The sequence below is a fragment of the Pseudopodoces humilis genome, chromosome 16 (genome assembly GCF_049639895.1).
Source record: "Pseudopodoces humilis isolate 2021_Gansu_Grassland_sample_001 chromosome 16, ASM4963989v1, whole genome shotgun sequence".
In the NCBI taxonomy this organism is placed as follows: domain Eukaryota; kingdom Metazoa; phylum Chordata; class Aves; order Passeriformes; family Paridae; genus Pseudopodoces; species Pseudopodoces humilis.
Genome location: NC_142215.1, coordinates 14,192,267 through 14,211,772, shown reverse-complemented (window position 1 = coordinate 14,211,772; position 19,506 = coordinate 14,192,267). Strand labels below are relative to the sequence as shown.

At 39.0% G+C, this 19,506-nt stretch overlaps 1 protein-coding gene across 2 annotated transcripts in view; it reads right to left on the bottom strand.

Moving 5' to 3' along the window:
• CHRFAM7A (CHRNA7 (exons 5-10) and FAM7A (exons A-E) fusion) overlaps positions 1–19,506 on the bottom strand; it is a 37,824-nt gene that overhangs the window by 16,052 nt on the left and 2,266 nt on the right. For both annotated transcript variants that reach the window (NM_001323313.1, XM_088062892.1), the window contains 1 exon segment: positions 2,610–2,654. In NM_001323313.1, coding sequence (NP_001310242.1) covers positions 2,610–2,654 — 45 coding nt within the window.

Genomic DNA, 19,506 nt, shown 5'->3' with positions numbered 1-19,506 from the left:
TGCCAGTGCATATTGTGGAGGTAAATGTTATTGGTCGTTCTCATGGGGTATTCACATCAAACTGGTCTATGTAATTCCTTGCATTACTGTCACAGGCAAGTTCTGGTTTGATACACCAAGTCCCCAGTTAGCCTCATGCTGCAGGTATTCAAATACATTCTCATACCTTTACAACAGCACAAATGACCATTTTGATGCATTCAGCACAATTAATAGCATTCATCATGCAGCTTTTGTGAAGTGTTTACTATACTTATTTTTGGCCTGTGCTTCTATATCTCATTTTTTACAAAGACTTTGTAGCAAAACCAGACAAAATATCTGAGTTGTGCACTGTTCTTTCCTTTAGCTTTGCAGATAATCATTTTTTATGGAAATCTTCAAATTTTTGGCTCTGTTCATAGTTTCTGTATTCACTGTTCTCTAGTTAAGATACATGTGTTGCTCACAGCCATCTATACACAGCTTCTGTAAGCTGATCAACTGTGTCTCATATTTTTTCAGAAGTTCTACATGCATTTTCCCAGTGAACTGTTTTACATGAACTTCCTGGTTGACAAATGTCACTGTAATTTTTTTACCACTTCATCTTTGTGTAGTGTAGAAGTCCTGAGATGCCAGGACACGTCTGTTTTTCCTGAAGGCCAGCAGTGTAAGCAAACAGGCTGTGTGGGTTTAAGGCACAGAAAGCCGTGGCTGTCATGGCTTTGGGTGACTCGTTCTCAGGAGCCACCAGAGCAGGTCACTCGCAGTCGTGGTGGCAGGGCTGGGACTGGCAGGCTGCGTTCACTGCCAGCTGAATGCATCCTGGGTATCAACAGATCCAGTCATTTCCTATCCCAGCTTGCATTAGGAGTTACCATGGCCACTGTACTGTAGCTCAGGATGATGCTGAGTGACGTAAAGACAGTCCAAAGGCAACAGAAAACTTAATATTCAAGCCTGGGTTAGAGATAATGTTAAGCAGATTTTACGGTTGCTCTTTTAGCCCTGTGTACAAAGTGCTCACCCATCCAGCATGATCTGCTGCATTTTGCTTTAACTTTAGAGCTACTGTTAAAGGAGCTGAAGCACCTTTAATTTGGATTAAAATAGCAAAGAGCTCAGGGTACTTTGGTTAGTACCAATCTGTGTGATTAACCAAGGCTCCTGCTATAACTTAGATCAAGTTTTAGATTTTTGATACTGAACAGTATTGCCATGGAGATAGTGGTCGGATGAAATAGTCTGCATGTATAAATATAGATTTATATTCCCCTTTCTCTCAAGTTTTTTTTTTCTATTTAAGTATTTTGGGGATAATTACATAAAATACATTTAAGATACGTTGCTGATTATACACACATATATATCAAAGTTTGTAGTGGAGACAGATTTCAAGGAAAAACTTATTTCAGATCATTTAGAATAATAAAGTGACATATGTTTGCCTTAAGCATGCTTTGAATCTGTCTAGAACACCATTAATAGACAGTTAATATGCAAACACTTATTTTTATGTGTACACAAGCCAAGAGGAACGGCTACATTTTTTTGTAGTAATCAAGTGTAGTTCATTGCAGTCTTAATGTGCTTCATATCCAGTATGTGCTAAGGTGAATAAATCAAAAGAAATACAGAAGGTATAATATAATCAAAAATTTCCTAAGGGGAAAAAAACTAACTCAAAAAGGATAAAGGATGCTGTGAGATAAAAGAGAAGGAAAATAAATTACAGCCTCTTGAGTATGAATTGTTGTCTTTTTTACTGGTAAGAAATCATAGCAACTATGGTCTTTGTAGGTAAAAGCCAAAAACATATTATATTTGACATTTTTAATCCTGCTGTACAACAGGCCTGTAAAAAAGCATGAGTTTAATGCTTCTTCCATGACAGATTTTCTTTGTGAGTATATGGAATAGTCATGCTATCCTTACAGGTCATCAGAATAGTCTTTTATTTGTTTCCAAAGGCCTACCCCAATGCAAGGGAGGTGCTCTATCTAAAATGTTACAATAAAAGAAAAAATAATGCCTTTAAACTGAATGAGCTGGTAAAAAAACTGAAAAGTGTAAAGTTTCTGCAAAAGCCGTGTGATTGGAATAATAGAAATCTTCTGTAACTTCCTCTACATAACCCAAACAGTTCAGTTTCTGTAATACTGATGGGAATTCAACTAGTGACAAATTCTCATCCATGCTGCTAGAGATGGAGAAAACTCCACATTACCCTGTCTATGCAGAGCTCAAGACAAACTTGTGGTGGAAAGGCTTGTGGATACATTAGGACTCCACAGGAGTCAGCATGCTAAGAAGCACCTTGTTAATTCTGAGTCATAATGTAACCTTTCAGAGAAAATAATTTCAAAATACTCTCACAAAGTTCTTGAATTGTCTATTATATGTTCCATTTATTAAAAATTGACTCCTGCCCAGCAATACTGGCCATGAATTAATGAGGACAAAGTTCTCCGCTGTGGTATCTAGTGGAAGGAAAGAAAATCTGACATGGAATTAGGAATCAACTCATATTTTCTTACAGACCTGAAAACTTTCTAAAATTCAAGCCTGTCACCAGATTAAACTCTAAGATTGAAGGGGGAAAACACATACTTTGTTTCAAAACTTACCATTTGTAGCCAAATATTTGTTGTTAATACTTGATTCTTTTCATCCTGGAGAGAAAGAGGAGAGGAAGAAGAAAAAACTACCACTTGGTACCATACAGATAAAATAATACCATTAAATTTATTTGTCTATTATAAAATAGTCAGTGTGCTAAAGTACCTTTCAAGGCAATGGGACTCATTGCCACTCACTTATTGGAACAACAGTTTTCATGGGTACTTCTTAATTTCAATTTTACATTACCACAATCAGTCAAACTGTTTCCTGGGGGTATCCTTGTTCCAGACTGGTCCCTGGGGCTCCTTCCTTAATAAAGAATCTCCAAAGGCAAGGCAGATTACAGTAGGGGCTGCCTGTATCACCTTTCTTAGGAGCAGCCCTGTCACTAATTAACCTTATCCACCAGACATACACAGGCAGTAGAAAAAACAATGAGCAAAGTGTGGCAGAGCTCAGGTGAGGTGTGTGGAGGCCATTCTGAAGAGCTGCTTAGCAGGCAGGTAGCACCACTCGTGCCAGTGGAACTGTACCAAAAGTGTTACATCAGCTTTACCAGAAAACTGTGGTCAGGGCAGAATATTATCATTCTTTGAAGGCCTTTCCCCTGGACTCCTGTGGCTGTTTGATGTAAGTTCAGGTGACACAGCAGGCATCTTAATGCTGAAGTTGTAGACTTTAATTCTTCACTGCTCAGACACAGGAAAATATCAGTGACATTCTTCTGTGGAGGTACCGTATCAGCATACATGTGAGTTGTTTGAAGTGAATGGAATATACTATATATGCAGTCAGTATTCCACATTTTCCAATCTGAGCACACAATCCCTATCCCAACACCAGTCAAAGCTCCATTTACAGTCTGAGAAAGTGTCATAGGAAATTCAGTCACCTGTACAGCCTCAACTGCCAGAGTTGTTCATATGTCTAGTCCTCATATGTCTAGATCTCTGAACCTAAGTCTGTCACTCTTGAACTTAAATGTCATTCCTAAATGCCAAAAAAAGGCCAAAAATATTTAATCACATTTCATACACTAAAAAAAAAACTTTTTTAATTACATGCTTTTACTAAAGTTCGATCTCTTTCCTCTTCTGCTCTTGTTTTGTGAACTACTAACCAAAACAAACTCCTGAGGGACCTTTCATTGCAACCATTTTAGATCAGCACAATATAGGAAGTTACACAGCATGTAAAATCAAATACCCTGCAAGGGACAATGGCATTTTTAAAGCAAAGGAAGCCTTTTGACGAGCAGCATCAGTAAATGTATGACATTGTTACTAGGCTGTGTATAATCACAACTAAATGTACAGCATACAAAAAGAAAGATTTTAAATAGAGATGGCAATGTGCATGAATAAAGTATACCTTCACGCACACTTTTACCTTGCTTTAAAACAAAAAGTAAAATAAAAATATAAATAAACACAGACCACAGTCATTCAGCACTTTTCCTCTCTATTTTCTGCTTCATCACCACCACGAGCCTTTTTCAAAATTATCTCAAGTGAACAACTCATTTAAATGGCATCCTGGGGAAACAGGTCTCTAACCATTTGGTTTCAGAAATCCATTATTAAGCTCCACTGAATCTGCATGGTGAAGGCATTGCTGAAGATGTAAGCTAGGCAAACCAGTAATTAATATAATACTAATACTAGTAGCTGCTATTCTCTAGCTGCATAAACATTAATTTGGAACCTCTCTCAACAACCTGCTTATAGAGTAAGAGCACTACAAAACTAGTTTTGGATCTTTAATTCATGAATGAACAATCCTTAAGAGATCATTCACATCACCATGAGCTGAAGTCTAATGAGAAGGGTTGCCAGTTCAGGGTGTGTAAAACCTTCATGTTTCTATTTATTGTGGGCAGTTTTATCTGAGATGGAAATACTGCCAATGATAAATTATCCTCCAAAGTTCAGTAGCATTTTCTCAAAGCTCTGTGTGCTGTCCCAGGTGAACATGACAAGTTCCTATAATGTAATGTCCTGGCTCAGCACCTGAGCAAAGCTGAGAGCACCACTGCTGGGTGGTTTCCCTGCACAGGCATAACTAGCTACTCAGAGATGCAGAGCAATTCAGAATCCATTATGTTGTGGGAAGCCTGTTTCAGGACTATTAGCTGAATACCATGTATTCCTGCATGGTTAAATCCTGAGTTAAACTCTCATTTTATTCCCAGTGTGATCTCTTTCTACACATGAGTGGCCCCAGCTTTAAAGTAGTGATGTTTTAAAAGGTCCTGCTCAGCAGCCAGAAGGAGATTGTACTGAAGCTGGAGTGCTGCTGGTGCTTGAGCTGATGCTATGCCATGGGGATCTGCTGGGAGGGCCTGAGCCCACAGCACAGGCATGGGAACTATTTCAGGAGTAACAGGAGGGAACTCTCCTGTCAGTGCACATCACAGAGCCAGGACAGAGAGCAGCCACTGAGCACTCAAAGTAGCACAGCAGAAGGGGACAGCAGACTTCTGAACCAGCTGTGCTGCTGGCAGCATGATTCAGCTGCCTGCCACTGCCAGGCACATGGCAGAGCATCGCAGGTTGGCATGCAGGACACTGCAAGCATATTCTGAAAGCCAAGAGTTATTCTGAAGTGTGATCTTTCACTCAAACCTAGCTCAAAGAGCCTATTCTGAGAGCACTGACTCAAATGTGACTTGTACTCTGAAGACAAGCCCTGAGTAGATGACCCATGCTGTTTTCATGGTATTTCTTTCTGTTATTTGAAGCATTTAGTTTGAAAGAGAGTTACATATGAACTATATAATTTCCACTTGAATCACTATATTTAAGGTTCCATCAGTGTTTGAATCATAAATCCTACCATTGCTCCTCGGCTATAAAAACTTTACTGCCTGCTGAGGTTTGGTTTATAGCAGTTCTGAGTTTTTAATACTGTTTGTTGGAGCAAACCATTTCCAAGATTTTGTCATTATTGGATTGATTAATCCATCACTAGAGGAAAGGTTCTGATTTTAGAGAATTTGTCACTCTCTGTGGCCCCAAGTGAAGCTGGTAAGAGGTGGGGCAGGAGACATCCTGCAGGGTTTCTCCCTGCTTAGGAGAGTTCTTTGGACACTGTCTTAAATGCTTCACAGCAAACTACATTAACACTCTTTTCAACAGAGTTGTGCAGTACCTCCCCATAAAATAATGGGTGGGCTTCAGATGCTTCACAGAACTTCACCAGTTTTTGTCACTTCATTTTGTAAACACTTACAGAACACTTTATGTGTTTTGAACACAAAAACAAGGAAGCTTCTATTACAAACCCTTTCTGCTATAAAGGAGGAAAGAAAAATGGCTTCACGGTATAATCAGAGATGTTGGAGAATATTCCCAGAAGAGAATGATACCTGACACTATATCATGTTTGGATTGGTGTGGTGTTTCCTCCATACCAGCTGCTTTAAGTTACTTGCTGTTATGACAGTACTGGCCAAGTAGCCCTGCTAATGGAGAGTTAGGTTTCCTTGGCACAGTGGGAAGTGGGTGGAAGCTACCTTGGTCTATCCATAACTACAGTTAAGATGTGAGAGGACAGACAGAAAATTGCTGCTGGTCTGCTTGTCATGTTATTTTGTGGAAGTGCAGTTTAATGAAGGGAAAGTAGGAGACTTGAATGGTCCTTCATTCATTTTTGAAGGTAGAGGTAATAATTTCTGCCAGTCTTTGAAGGAAATAGCACTGTCTCCATTCTTCCAGGTCCCACCCCTTGTTTTGTATTTTTTTTTTCAATTTATACAAGTCATCAGCCTGATCACTTTTGGAAACAGTTACCAGAGTCTCAAATTATCCTTCCCTTACCCTGTCTTCATCAGAATATATAAAAGAAGATGTAGAAACTTGATAATGCTTTATGAAAGGTGTTAGCCTGGACATTATAAATTCTGTAATGACATCTGTAGACTTTAAAATGGATTTCAGCACACATAGCATCCACACTAGAAAAGCTACACAGGAACTGGAAGGGAAAAAAGAATTAAAATAAAACTGCTAGCCTAGAGAGTGGCATGCAGTGATGTGCAGCACCTAGCAAGAAACACATACTTCCCAGGGACTAGCATAAGGGGATATCCTGACTAAAATCTATGAGCTGTAATTTTTGCACTTCAAATTCAGATTATTTATTTTTACGTGGTTGAGTCTCACCTAAATTACAGGAAAACTTACGGCTCTTTGAACTGGGCTTCAATTACTTTGACTCTTAATAAAGGCTTTGTAAGAACATTTAAAAACATCACATGTTACACCATCAAACTATGCTCCTGCTTGGTACCCTCTAGCAAAACTGAAGTAATAACTGTAGTCCGAAGTTAACAACACCCTGACAGCCAGTGAGAAACATTTAAGACAGTTTCTTAACTGATTTTCACTTTTGTGTGCTTGAAAGTCATCCTACTGAAACCAGCAGGTTTGTCAGTTCATTAGCTCTTATTGTCTCAGCACTTGCTCATTAAACATTTTCTACATCTTCTGATCCACAGTGTCAAATTACCTGTGCCTAATGACATTTCCCCCCCCATCATTTAAAATCCTGTTATGTTTAATTTTTGCTTCACACAGCTTGGGGTTTTCTTCCTGTTCCTTTTTAGGGTCATGCACTGAGCTCACTGAATTGTATGTGAAAAGGGTTGTTCAAGAAATATAAAGATGAAGAAAGTCAGTGTACATGATTTGTGATATTAAAGACTGGAGTTCCTGATGCCTCTTTCCCACATGACTTCCTTTTCACCATTAAAGGAACAGGCCAGTGCAATTACCCTGCACTGACATTGGTCAGCAATAGACCTGTTTATACAGTAAAATGATTTTGACTCAGCTTACAGCACATATTTCCAATTATGGAGAAAATGCTGTGTAAATAGTTATTACCACTGCATAAATAATATTAATTATATTCCATGATCCAGCATGTGAGATTCAACACCAGGAACAAACAGAATGTTTCTGATTTCTTGAAAATAGGTGCAAAAGACAGAGAAATATTCCATAAAATGTCAGAAGTGAAAAATATAAATTTTCACTGTTGCACCACATTTTTTGAGACTATTTCAAACTTAAACACACATTTTTATTTGATGTTTTGACTTTTGCCATACCAGTGACATTTTTGTATAAAACCAGAGCTCTCGCATTTATGACTTAATCTTGTGGTGGTACAGTCTCCTGCTGGGAAAGCCAGGCTCCTTCAAAACCACAGCAACTGTTGCAAATTATTGTTCAGCCAGAGCTGAAAAGCAAGGTCAGGATGCTGTGCCAGTTCTGCATGACCTGGCCTTGGGGTGTGAATGTAGAACGAGAGCCAATCCCTCTGCATCAGCTGCTAATTTGCCCTGATTCTGTTGGTGCAAAGAATCCCCTGGAAGCAGGTCTTTATTATTTTGTGCTCAGCCCCTAACTAGTGATGTTACTGAAAGCTGGAGATGTTTAGGACATCACCTTTCCCACATTCCACTGCAAAGCAAATTTAGCCCGAGGCACCTTCACAGCTAGGATGATACCTGCCTGATTCTAGCCACCCACTAACTCAGGCTCTGGCTCCTTCAGACTTCTAGGGATAATTGCAGCTCTGCTCAGGATTTAGTTAAGTATCTCCTGTAGCATTAAGGTGAGTTTTATAGTGAAATCTCCAAAACCCAGCCTGAAAATATCTTCATTACTTGGTGTGCTTCTTGATCTTTGATTTAATTTTTTCTAGCTATTTTTAATCAAAGTATTAAACTATAAAGGCCATTCAAAATATGAGTAGTTAATGAAAATGAAATTTGAAAACTTCTCTTGCACTGAGCTCTTAGGTTTATTAGATTTGTGATGGATTGCATATGAATGGCTCTGCATGCAGTCTGCACGCTGGAGATCTTTGAAATAAAGAATGGCTCAGGAGAATTTTTCCTGACTGAGAAAAGTGGAGTTTTGTTGATAGAGATAAAACAGACTGGCACAGATTGCTGCCATTATCTGTTTTGATTTTTTAGAAAAGCTGACTTTGGACTGTAAATTTAATGAGGAACAAGGCAATAAATGGCTACTTTGGGGCTAACCGAAATACGTAATTGTTCTATATGGGAAGCAGGTGGAGTTTCCCTCTATGAACATCTCCTCCTCCATTAATTTGTGATACAGTGAATAAAGGGTATTGAAGTCCCCTAATATTTATCATTTTCCTGGTTTGGTCTGGTTTCACTTATTCAGTTACTCTTATTTCAACTCATGTGTTTCACCTTTTCTTTCTGATTGTCCTCCCCACCAGAGGAGGGGCCTGAGTGAACAACTGCATGCAGTGTTTTAGTTTCTGGCTGGGGTTAAACCATGACCGGCCAATTCTCAACTCAGCCTGCTGTCCTGAGCACGTTCCATAACTCTGAAGAGCAGAGTGGCAGTACCAGATGCAGTGACAGCTCCTCTGTTTCCTGTCTGAATCCTGTGTGTAGTGTGGCAGATCTGAACAAGAACCAAGGCCAGAATGAACAGCAGGAAAAGAGAATGCAGCAAAAGACTGTGAAAAAGCTGAAAGCAGTGTTAGGGCTAATGACTGTTATATGTGTGGGTTCAATTTTATAAAGAAATTTGAAATATTTGTAGCAGAGGGTCATTGTTAATCCAGTGAAATTTCCTGCATGGGACAGGTGGGATTAAGGTCTGATCCTGCACTCTCATTCTATTTATTTTTTGTTTTGTTTTGGAACCGTGTCCTACATTCAGTAATTCATCTGCCTGGCCATATTTACTAGAACTATTTCTTTAATAAATCAAGGAGTGGGCTTTACTTACTAGAAATAATGCTGGATAAACCAAACATTCCAGCTCAAGTTACCTCTCCTTATCAGAATGCTCTGTTGGTGTTGCTACTTCAATTTTGTGCAGCTTCTTACCCTCAAACTATGTCCTATCTTCATAAATGTTTCCTTAATTAGCCATAATATTTAAAGTTCAATATGGAAGCTTTCTTTCAAACAATGCCTACTTACATCATTTCCCTTTGAAATGCACCCATCCAGGCTGGCCTATGTATATTCATGTAATGCCATTTTTAAAATTACTTTTTAGAATATGCTGCTTAGTGTTTATTGAGCATTTTCTTGTCTTGATAGTTTGTAAACATATCCCATCCAGAACTCACAAAATTGTTCAGACTATTTATTCTCTTGTGGGGGTTTTGTTAATTAAGTTATTATAAATGTAAATATACGAGTGGAAAATCAAGAAATAGATTTTTTAAAAATTACTTTGCAAATCTTCCCTCTAACCTACAAGCACATTATTTTCAGCAAATTAAACACGAGGAAAATGGTGCCTGTCTAGCAAGAGAAGGGTCAGGCTGAAGCAGCCCCTGGTACTGGGGGCGGGATCCTGGGACAGGGGGTGCCGAGGCTGTGCTGGAACCACAGTGAGCTCCAGGTTCCATGGAAACTGCAGGGGGATGCTCTGCAAGTCACTCAGCCACACCCCTGAGGAAAAGCATCCAGCAGCTGGGAGGGAGAGAATGGGAGAAGAAAGGAAAGCTCCAGGTGTGAGTGGTGGACAGATTTACAGTTTACAGTTCTGGTCTGTGTTTAACACTTGAGCCAGTACATATTTAATACAAGGTTTACTATGAGCTTCCACATAGTTACAGTTCAGACTTTAGTAACTGTAGTTTACTTACCAGTTTGACATTTGTGGAAATCTGAAAAAAATGGGGATTTTCAGATATGTTGTGCATGGATATTGAAGCCTGGAGTTCCTCTGTCCCATGCACTGTTCAGGTGTACATGGAGTGAAACAAAACAGTGGGGAAGTAAAGCTGAATATAACAGATGAGCATGCTTATGCTTAGAGTTAAATTTCTGAGAAAGTTGGAAAGTTTCTAAAGTGCTAAAACATTACTAGAGCATTCTGTGCTGCTGGGATAGGAGTAGATGTTCATTTTTGGCTTTTTGAATATATAATTTTTTTATTTCAAAATTAGAAAAATACAATTTGAATTTTATCTGTGTTAAGGTTGAGTTTGGAGTATGAGATAAGGAGTCTGATTACTTTGCTTAACTTAATTCAGGTGAATTCTGAGGGGGGTTGTTTGTTTTGCTTTTTTTTAAGTTGTACTGTTTGTGTATGAAAAAGGCCAGCATTTTCTCCAAAACAACTTGTCTTACATGCTTTTGCAAAAAGCATTTGCTTTCTCCCCCATTTCTCTATATTGCTCTAAAAGGAAGGCAGTTTGCTTAGACCATACACACGTCTCCCCAGATAGATGCAAATCCATCACAGCAAAACACTGCTATAGAAAGAGTATAAAAGAGTGACCTTAACTCTGAGCAGAGTATCCGTGTGAAGAGCCTTCTTAGGATATAGGAAGGTCTTCGTGTTCCAGATATGCTCTATTAAGTCTGAGAGTTGTGTTGCCATTGGTTGCACCAGGGCTTTGTCCTGGCAGTGGGCTGGAGAAGAGGCTTTCAGCGAGTTCCAGGAAAAAGAAGCTGAGATTATAAATATATGTGAGAGCCTCATGATGTACCATTTTTGTTACCATGGGGACGTAATTGTAACAGCAGTCTGTCTTTTTTTTTTTGTACATCATTGTTAACAAGAGATTGTATTTAGATATGAGCACATTCATCTTTGCAAAGACAAGCAGGGATAAGGCATAAGAAACAAGCAGAGTACAGCATAACTAATTGCATACATCAGTACATCTTGCATGAAAAAATACATTTTGAAGAGCAAGTTGCATTTTTCAAGTTATCTTATGTGATTTCTGTGATTAATTGTAGGTTTCACTCAGTTCAATTTTTGAATATAGCATAGAACTTAAAGTGCAGTTAAATTTCTTGCAAACATGCGAAGTAATGCATGCTCTTCTGTTGCTTTATTTACAAATCATTCATTATTCCAGTGTATTTTGTAGCAGACTCCTGTTGAGAGGACTGAACCCTGAATTAGTGGTAAATACTGGCTCTAGGTGCTGATGACCAGTGCCAGGCTGGCACAGACAGGCATCTCAGCTCTGAACATATGCTGGAATCTGGGAGCTACCAACAGTACCACAAGATAAGATCAATCTATAGAGCCCCCACAGCCCCACTCATTAAATGATGTTAAAAGCAGAGAGAATCGAAGCCTTTGAACTTGATCTGTTACTCTAGAGGTTAGCTGCAAAACATGGAAATTGAAAGGTCAGGTTGTTACACTTGAATGTACCAGCAGAGTGAAGTGGAGGGAAAGTGTGTGTGTTATTTCTATAAGGAGAGGAGAGAAGAGAAAGTTATGGGAGAATAAGTTAAGGAGATGAACCCAAAGCTGTCTCTTCCTCTCCCTGTGTGTGATCAGAGCACACAGGTCCAGCACCAGCCTGCTGCTGGCATTCATCGGTCCTGTTTTTTGAGTAACAGTAACACAACTTTCCACACCTGACCAGAGTATGTTTTCCATGATTTAGCATCAGCTGAAACCTTTGAGGAGCACCAGAGCCACAGAGACAGAGGCATCTTATACAACCAGAAGGAATAGCTCTGTGCACTACAAATGGACATAGGTAAAGCCAGCTTCAGAGGGTCAGATAGCAAAGTGCTATTACTCATCCCAGAGAGTCTCTCTAACTACACTACATCCTACCTCCATCTTCACAAGTATAGGAAAATTAAGCAAGTAGGAGTTGCTCCAAAATTCCTGTGATGTGTAACATTACCCATTATCTTGGATGTCTTGGGTTCTCTGTTCAATCTAAGATCCAGCATCACCATGGCAATTAAAAAACTTCCTGGGAAAGGGCAGAGTACAAAATGCATTGCTTATTCTGCTGAATGTCTCTGCAACACTTGACACAGAAGTATTGCTAAGACACTTCAATAATTCAAGATGATGAATCATATTACAGTGATTCTAGTTATTTCTTACCCTACATCCTCTGATGGGCACATTCAAGACTCCTCTGTTAAGGGTCTTCCTTCCTTGCTTGCTTTCCACAAAAAACCATACTGCCTCCACTTCTCTGATACGCCTGTAGAGAATCACTTACAAAAGCACTGAAAAACTGTGAGCTTAGATGAGAGGAATACTTTGATGGAAATCAACCATATCTCTGTTTCTTCACAAATGCAACAAGCGTCACGACTGAAATGTCAGAAACACCTACACGGTCCTTCAGGCTGCTTTTTCCACTGCACAAAAGAGCAAATTCTCCTCTATGAAAAGATTATTTCTGTCTGTGGGGACAGAGATGGAGTGAGCACTGCAAAATCCATAAAAATGCTCATCTGAATTTCTTGAGATCTGTCAGTGCTTATCAGTTTTTCTGTCCTCATTCTTGCATTTAGTAGTTTTGGAGATGGTGAGTAAGAGGCCTCTTTCCTTCCTCCCAACCCCTAAATGGGCACACCTGTGAAGTTACTGAGAGTAATTAAGGAGATGCCAAGCACAGAATGTGCAAACACTTCTGACTGAACGCCGAAAACAAGCCAATAAAAGTTCAAAGTAGCAGTGCTGTATAATTAAACATGTGCGTGGGTCCCCCAAGTCTGCACACGGTTATTGATCATTTTCCCTTCAGGGGAGTATTTTATAAGGAGCACACAAGGAATGAGGAGACAGGATAATAAGCCATGCAAACGTGGCTTCACATCACTACCAGAAGATTTGGGAGAGATGGATGAATATCATATTCTTATCTTGCTGCTACTGAGCAGCATCATGGCTTCATGCCATGCTCTTAGTGCTTCACAGTTAGCTGTTGTTGAAGCCAGGGTTACCAGCCTTCCCTTTACACAAATCCAATTCTAGTTGCAGTAATAGGCATGAAAATGCAAGCACAAGCAAAGATTAAATCTGAATAGACATTTACTTCAGGCTGCTTCTGGTTATTCTTGGAAAATAAATCTTTTAATTTTGAATAAATTAAAAATTAATTGGTTAACACAGTAAAGTAAATTGTTTAAGTAATTAAAATTCTAAGAGAATTTTAAAAGATTTATTTTTTTATGTAAGTGCTCATACAAATAGGCTCCCTACTGCCTACCCATTGTGAAATCTTTCTTCCTTTCTTCCCCATTTTTGTAACTCACAGATATATTTAGATTGAGAACAGTTGGATTGTTTAGTAATCTATTCAGGCTACTGAATATGGTGAAGAGTTCAGGAGAAACTGAAGAATTCACATCTGTATCATCTAAATTTGAAGTAATTAACATTTGAAGTAATTAACATTTGAATGTATTTATGTTAATATGCTGTTCAGAGATACAGAATTGTTTGCTTCCAATCCATTGACAATACTTTGTTCAACTGCTGCCAGCAATATTAGATTTGTAAATGACTGGTAACTTTCGATAGCGTTTGCTGAGAGAAAAGCAGGTGCTGTATCCGCGGGGCTCTGAGAGCGCAGCCCTGAGCAGAGACAGAGGACAGGAACAGAAATACCACCTCACTTCAGCAGCACTTCCTGGCTTCCCTTGCCATCGTCCTCAAAATTGCTGCAGCACATTCCTGCCAACTTGTAGACCCACACAGATCACACCACAGGAGTGGGGCTGAGGCCGTGATGGTTACTTGGAAGTTGCTTGTCCCCACAAAATTCACCCAGCCCACAGCATCCTCCCACAGCACTTCCAGAAGCCTTCCCAGAAAAGAAATGGGTTCAGCAGGGGCAGCCACCTGCATCTGAACTCCCTTCTCCTGTGTGTTGATGCTGCAGTCTGAGGCAAATCAAGCCCAGGAGGAAACGAGGCAGTTCCCATCTCCCTGTGCATGGAAGAGGAGGCTTCCCAAGGAGCAGCAGGTTCATGGAGCGTGTACCAGGTCTGTGCCAGCAGAGGCCAAACCGCGCACACTGAGCCCGCGGCTCTCCCACGAGCGCGGCAACAGGGAAACATCCACCAGGCACACGGGGCTGCAAAAGCTCTGCCAGTACTTACTGCAGAGAGCCAGATCCTTGGCCAGTGCAGGTCACTGGTGTTCCACTGGCCAAGGACAAGAACATTTATGAAGAAGAATACGGGTCTTTCAATCTTTCCATACAAATTACCACAGACCATAACAAAACATGGGAACTTGTGTAACAGATAGTGACATCCTGTGTTGTCTGGTATTTGAACGTGATGGTATTTTTTTTAAAAAGGAACAACTCTGAATATTACAAGGAGTATATTCATTTCAGTCCCAAACTTCTGTTAATTAAAAGCTTTGTATAAGACCAAGTATTATCCAGATCTGACTCCCAGGAATTAAATCTTGCACTGTAATTTTGCTTCATTAGCTGATTACTGAGGAAAACTGATAATTACTAGACGATGTGACTTTGCAGGTTCTGTTGTTCTAGTAAGAGGCCCTGTGTAAAATGTGAAGGCTTTATGTGGTGGTCCCTGTGCTCTAGAGCAGTGTCACTGAGGAATCTGTTTCCTAGCACCTTAGCCATGCTTTTCACAGGAAGGTTACAAGCCTTTTTCATCACAGCCCACAAAGAAGTAGATGTTTAGTCATTTTTTAAGTTAATGGGGCGTCCATACCAATGCAGTTAGAAAACAAACTATGACGTACTGAGTTTTTATGATTCAAACTGATTATTTATATCAAAATGAATAAGAAAAATATCTGAGAAACTGCTTCACTTTACTCCTATTAGAAGAATACCCACACAAACAGAAAAACCCCAGATGATTCGTATTACAAAAAAGTTCCAAACATCTCTCCTGTAGAACCAGAAAGCAGAACAGAAGTTCTGATTTTCACTTACAGTGAGCATCTCTGATGTCCTTGAGTGAACTATTATCAGGAGGGTTTTTTATAGCATTTAGTCTGTCCCTTTTTCCTTCCTGCAAACTCCCTTTAATTAGTGTACATTCATTGCTTCCCATTCCATCCTACACATTCTCCTGTGTTTAAAATATCTTTCCAGATCTAACACTGCTTGAGGAGACTAGGTAAAATGCTAACAGAAGAGTTAAAAAATCCAGAAGATACTTAAACACACAGGAAAGATGGACAAATATCACAGAAATAAGGCTGCAGCTTCTCTTAGTGTAGTAATAGTTCTCCACAGTAGGGTAGGGAGAGGTGTTGTCTGCTTGTTAAAGTAGATCAGTTATCAAAATATTTTTGACTCTTGTCTGATCTGTTCTTCAGATTTCATGGCAAAATATAATACTCTGTTTTCTGTTATAATCCAGTAACTTTCATGGTATTAAACTAATCAAAAATATCAAAAGGCATATCCCAGTACCTTTCCAGTTTTCTAAACCCTTAGGAATAAATTATGGTGGAATGGAAATGGCTGCAAGATAAAAGTGTAAACAGTTTCTCTCTTCAGTATGGTGGGAAAAAAGTTCAAGCAGCAAACTGAGAAGAAAATATAGCTTGTAGAGATATTTTCTAATGTACACAAATGAATGCTAAAATTAAAAGAATAATGCAGATTTGATGAGCTTCTGCCACAGCTATTGTTTGCAAAGAGACTGCTGAGGTCTGATAAACAGCTTAAGAACTTCATTAGCACCATTTTCTAATGAGCCTCTTGATTTGGTTGTTTTATTAGTTTTTCCAGATTTAAATTTCTTTTTTTCTTTTTTTTTCCCCCTTTTTTGGCGGACAAGATGTTTGTTTTATAGTCTGTTTCTTTACAGAAGCTGTTCTGCCTCTTTGAATGACAGCATAATTTTCTTTTCAAAATTTCAAGATATTTGACATTACTATCTTGCCCAGTGGGTGCGGGGTATTGGGTTGCAAATACTGAACTGCAGATCCTTATGCAGAGTTTTTGCAAAGCCTTGTATGTAAGTCATTGTAGTCAGCTGGATCACTTCACTGTGTAAAACAAAACAAGGACAAAAGCCCTTGAATATATAAAACTAAGTCATGCAAGTAACCAAGGGCAATGTAAGATAAGCAAACTTTGACTAAGTTCAGATAAATGTAAAAAAGTTTGCACGCTTTCATTTATCCTTTGGTCTGCACAAGTGAGTTGAACAGCCTAAAGAAACAGGATTTCCCTTGAGATTCTGCTGCTGCTCACTACATACAAACAACTATTCAGCGCTTTTCTTTCCCTTAACTAGAAATTTTAAAAAAAGGGAACAGGAAAAACTGGAAAATAAGCAAAAAACTGTTTGTAGTAAATTATTTAATTAGCCAGCGTCTCCAGGAACCATGAAAGATTCCTGACTAGTGTTATGCAACATAGTGAATTTGAATATTCATGTAAATAAGTAGCTTAATTCATCTTTCTTAAATAAATTACTAAATGTTGATTCTAAAAAATAAACTAATTCATAATCAGACTAGACCAAAATGGTCACACTCATAACTACCAAAATGTTTGTCACCATGAGTCTTGTTGAAGAAGTCACAAGATAATATTGTATTGACCCAGCATTCTCCCAGGTTTTGCAGCTTGAATCAGAGATAGAGCTCATTTGTATTTTTTGAAATATATGACATGTTAAGTGAAGAGCCACCACATGTAATTTTATGAGCAGTTTAAGCTAATCTAAAGCCAAAGTACAGGTCATGTAGAGAACTGACCCCTCATGAAAGGATAAGGCAACTCTCAGAGAGGCACTAGTGCAAGCCAAAGCTGTGGGAGCTAATGAGCCCAGAACTCAGAGAAATTTCTTCCAGTAGCAAAGGCTGAGATCAGCTTAGGACACTCCCAAAGTACTGCCCCAAGTTCCACATAGAAAGCTGGTAAAAATTCTAGATTCCAGCCAGAAAACTGAAAAACTTATATATTGAGAGTGAACCATTGACAGCTACTCTAAGAAGGAGTTCTGCCATGTGGGTTTACCAAGATTTCATTCTCTAGCTTCCTGCTATGTTATTCAGAAATATACACACCTTGCTACAAATGGTCAAGAAATCTGGAATACTTCACCAAAAGTATCTTTTTTTATTATTATTTTCCTGAAAAAGAAAAGGTGTCTCATTTTTCTAGAACTGTTTTTTTTAGTACTGTTCCCAAGCTGAAAAATTGGAAGTTATGCTTAGATGTAAGGAAAAATGTACCATGATGGTAGCGAAATACTGACTGCCCAGGAAGGTTGTTGAAACTTGCTGTCAAAGTGGTCAGCACTTGACACAGTCCAGAGTAACATGATCCATTTAAGACATCTTCACAGTAGGGGAGTGGACAAGATGACCTCTAGAAGCCCTGTCCAGACTAAAATAAGATTGTGATTTTTCTACCCATTTAGATAGCAGTAAAAAATGGGTTCAAACTATCACTCTATACCTCAGTGTATTCCAATCTTTCATGCTTGTCTCAAAGCAATCATTTGCAGTTAAATGTGTGACCACTTAATTTCTAAGACTTCATCTTCTGACTTTTGGGGATGAAATACCCTCTGATACATTTCTTGTAATTGTATTAACTTACAGTTGATATGGATATGTCCATTGTAAAAATGCCAGGCTAGGCACAAACTTCTCACCCTCGTGCTCACTGCATTTGTTTTTCTGTGCCATTCACTATTCTGTATGAGATGTAGCAGAGTAGGAACAGCACTGCTGCTGTGTCTATTCCTAGTGTTCCCTCCAAACCAATAGGCAGTGGCTGAATATTCTCCTATAATACTATTATTGGGATGGATGTTACAAGAGAAAACAATGCTGTTAGAAGGTATTTACCTCCATACAATGTTTTAAAATGTGGTGGTTGAATTTTTTTCCAGTGTGGAAATTATGTCATATCATTGTATTTCAATAATATGTTTCTCAAAAATGTATATGCTGGAAATTTTCCTAAGCCTCAGTTAGGTTAAGATTCCATGCCAGCACTGAAATACCATACAAGCAGAAGACCAGTTTTATGTGCAGATTGAGGGGTTTCCATGAGGTGAAAAGTAGAGAAAAATAAATGGCTTCTCTACATCCTATTCTTTATTTTTACTGCCATTGTACTGAAGCTATGACGATTCATTAGCCCCTCTTCCTCTCCTTCCACTAAGGTATGCCTTAGTCTTTGTCTCTTTATTTTTTGAAGTCCACTCTTTCAAACCTCTTACTTTGCATTTTGCATCCCATCCTCACCCATCTAAATTCCACCTCTCTTCCAAATTCTTTTGCTGTATCTCAGGCCTACTATGCACTCCCACTTCCTCTCTAAGCACTCCCTTAGTTTCCTAGCTCTCCTCTTGGGTCATGCATCCCCAAACTGCATTTTTCTCATGTTGCCACTGCTTTTCCTCCCCATTTAGAAACATTTTGTATAAGTTGCTATGCCAGCTTGCATTCTCATTAGACAATTAATTAATTCTATTTTCTAGTGAACTCCACTAAGCTGGGGCAATTGGCACTTACAGATCCCTCATTATATACTGCTGATACTAGCATGAATATTAGTGTGCAATATCATTAAAATAAAAACATATCTACAACTATGGGGGTAGAAAATATCTAGTTTTAATAGGACAGGTTAAAACTAGAAATAGAAGGTAGGAAACATCCATTGTATTTTGAAAAGATTTAATATCCTGTCTCCCTTTTCCTGTCAGCAAAGTCAGAGTGGAATGGAAGAGCCTTCACCTAAGGAATAGCAGCAACCCGGATCCAGCCTGGCTCAATCTGTTCTGGCAGGGATTTCAGGGATTGGCTCTGGAGAGGTCTAACTCCCAATTAGGCTCAGTGGCTATCAGCTGAGAAGCCATTAATGTGAATATGTAAACTACAGGAAAGTTTGATGGTGACATGTTTTGTTTCTAGCTTGTTAAGCCAGTAATTGTTATTGCAAGTAGCGGCCATTCCCACCAGCATTTGCTTCTTGTTGACAATGAAGAAAACTCATTTGTTTTATAGCGTGAAGCCTAATTTACTTCATGGTTGGTTTCTTGCTTTGGCTGTCAATCCCAGATCTCGGAGAAAGAAATGCAGTGAGTTTTATGGCAAGCAGAATGAGTTGTAACTAAACAGCCAGTACAAAAAACTAAGG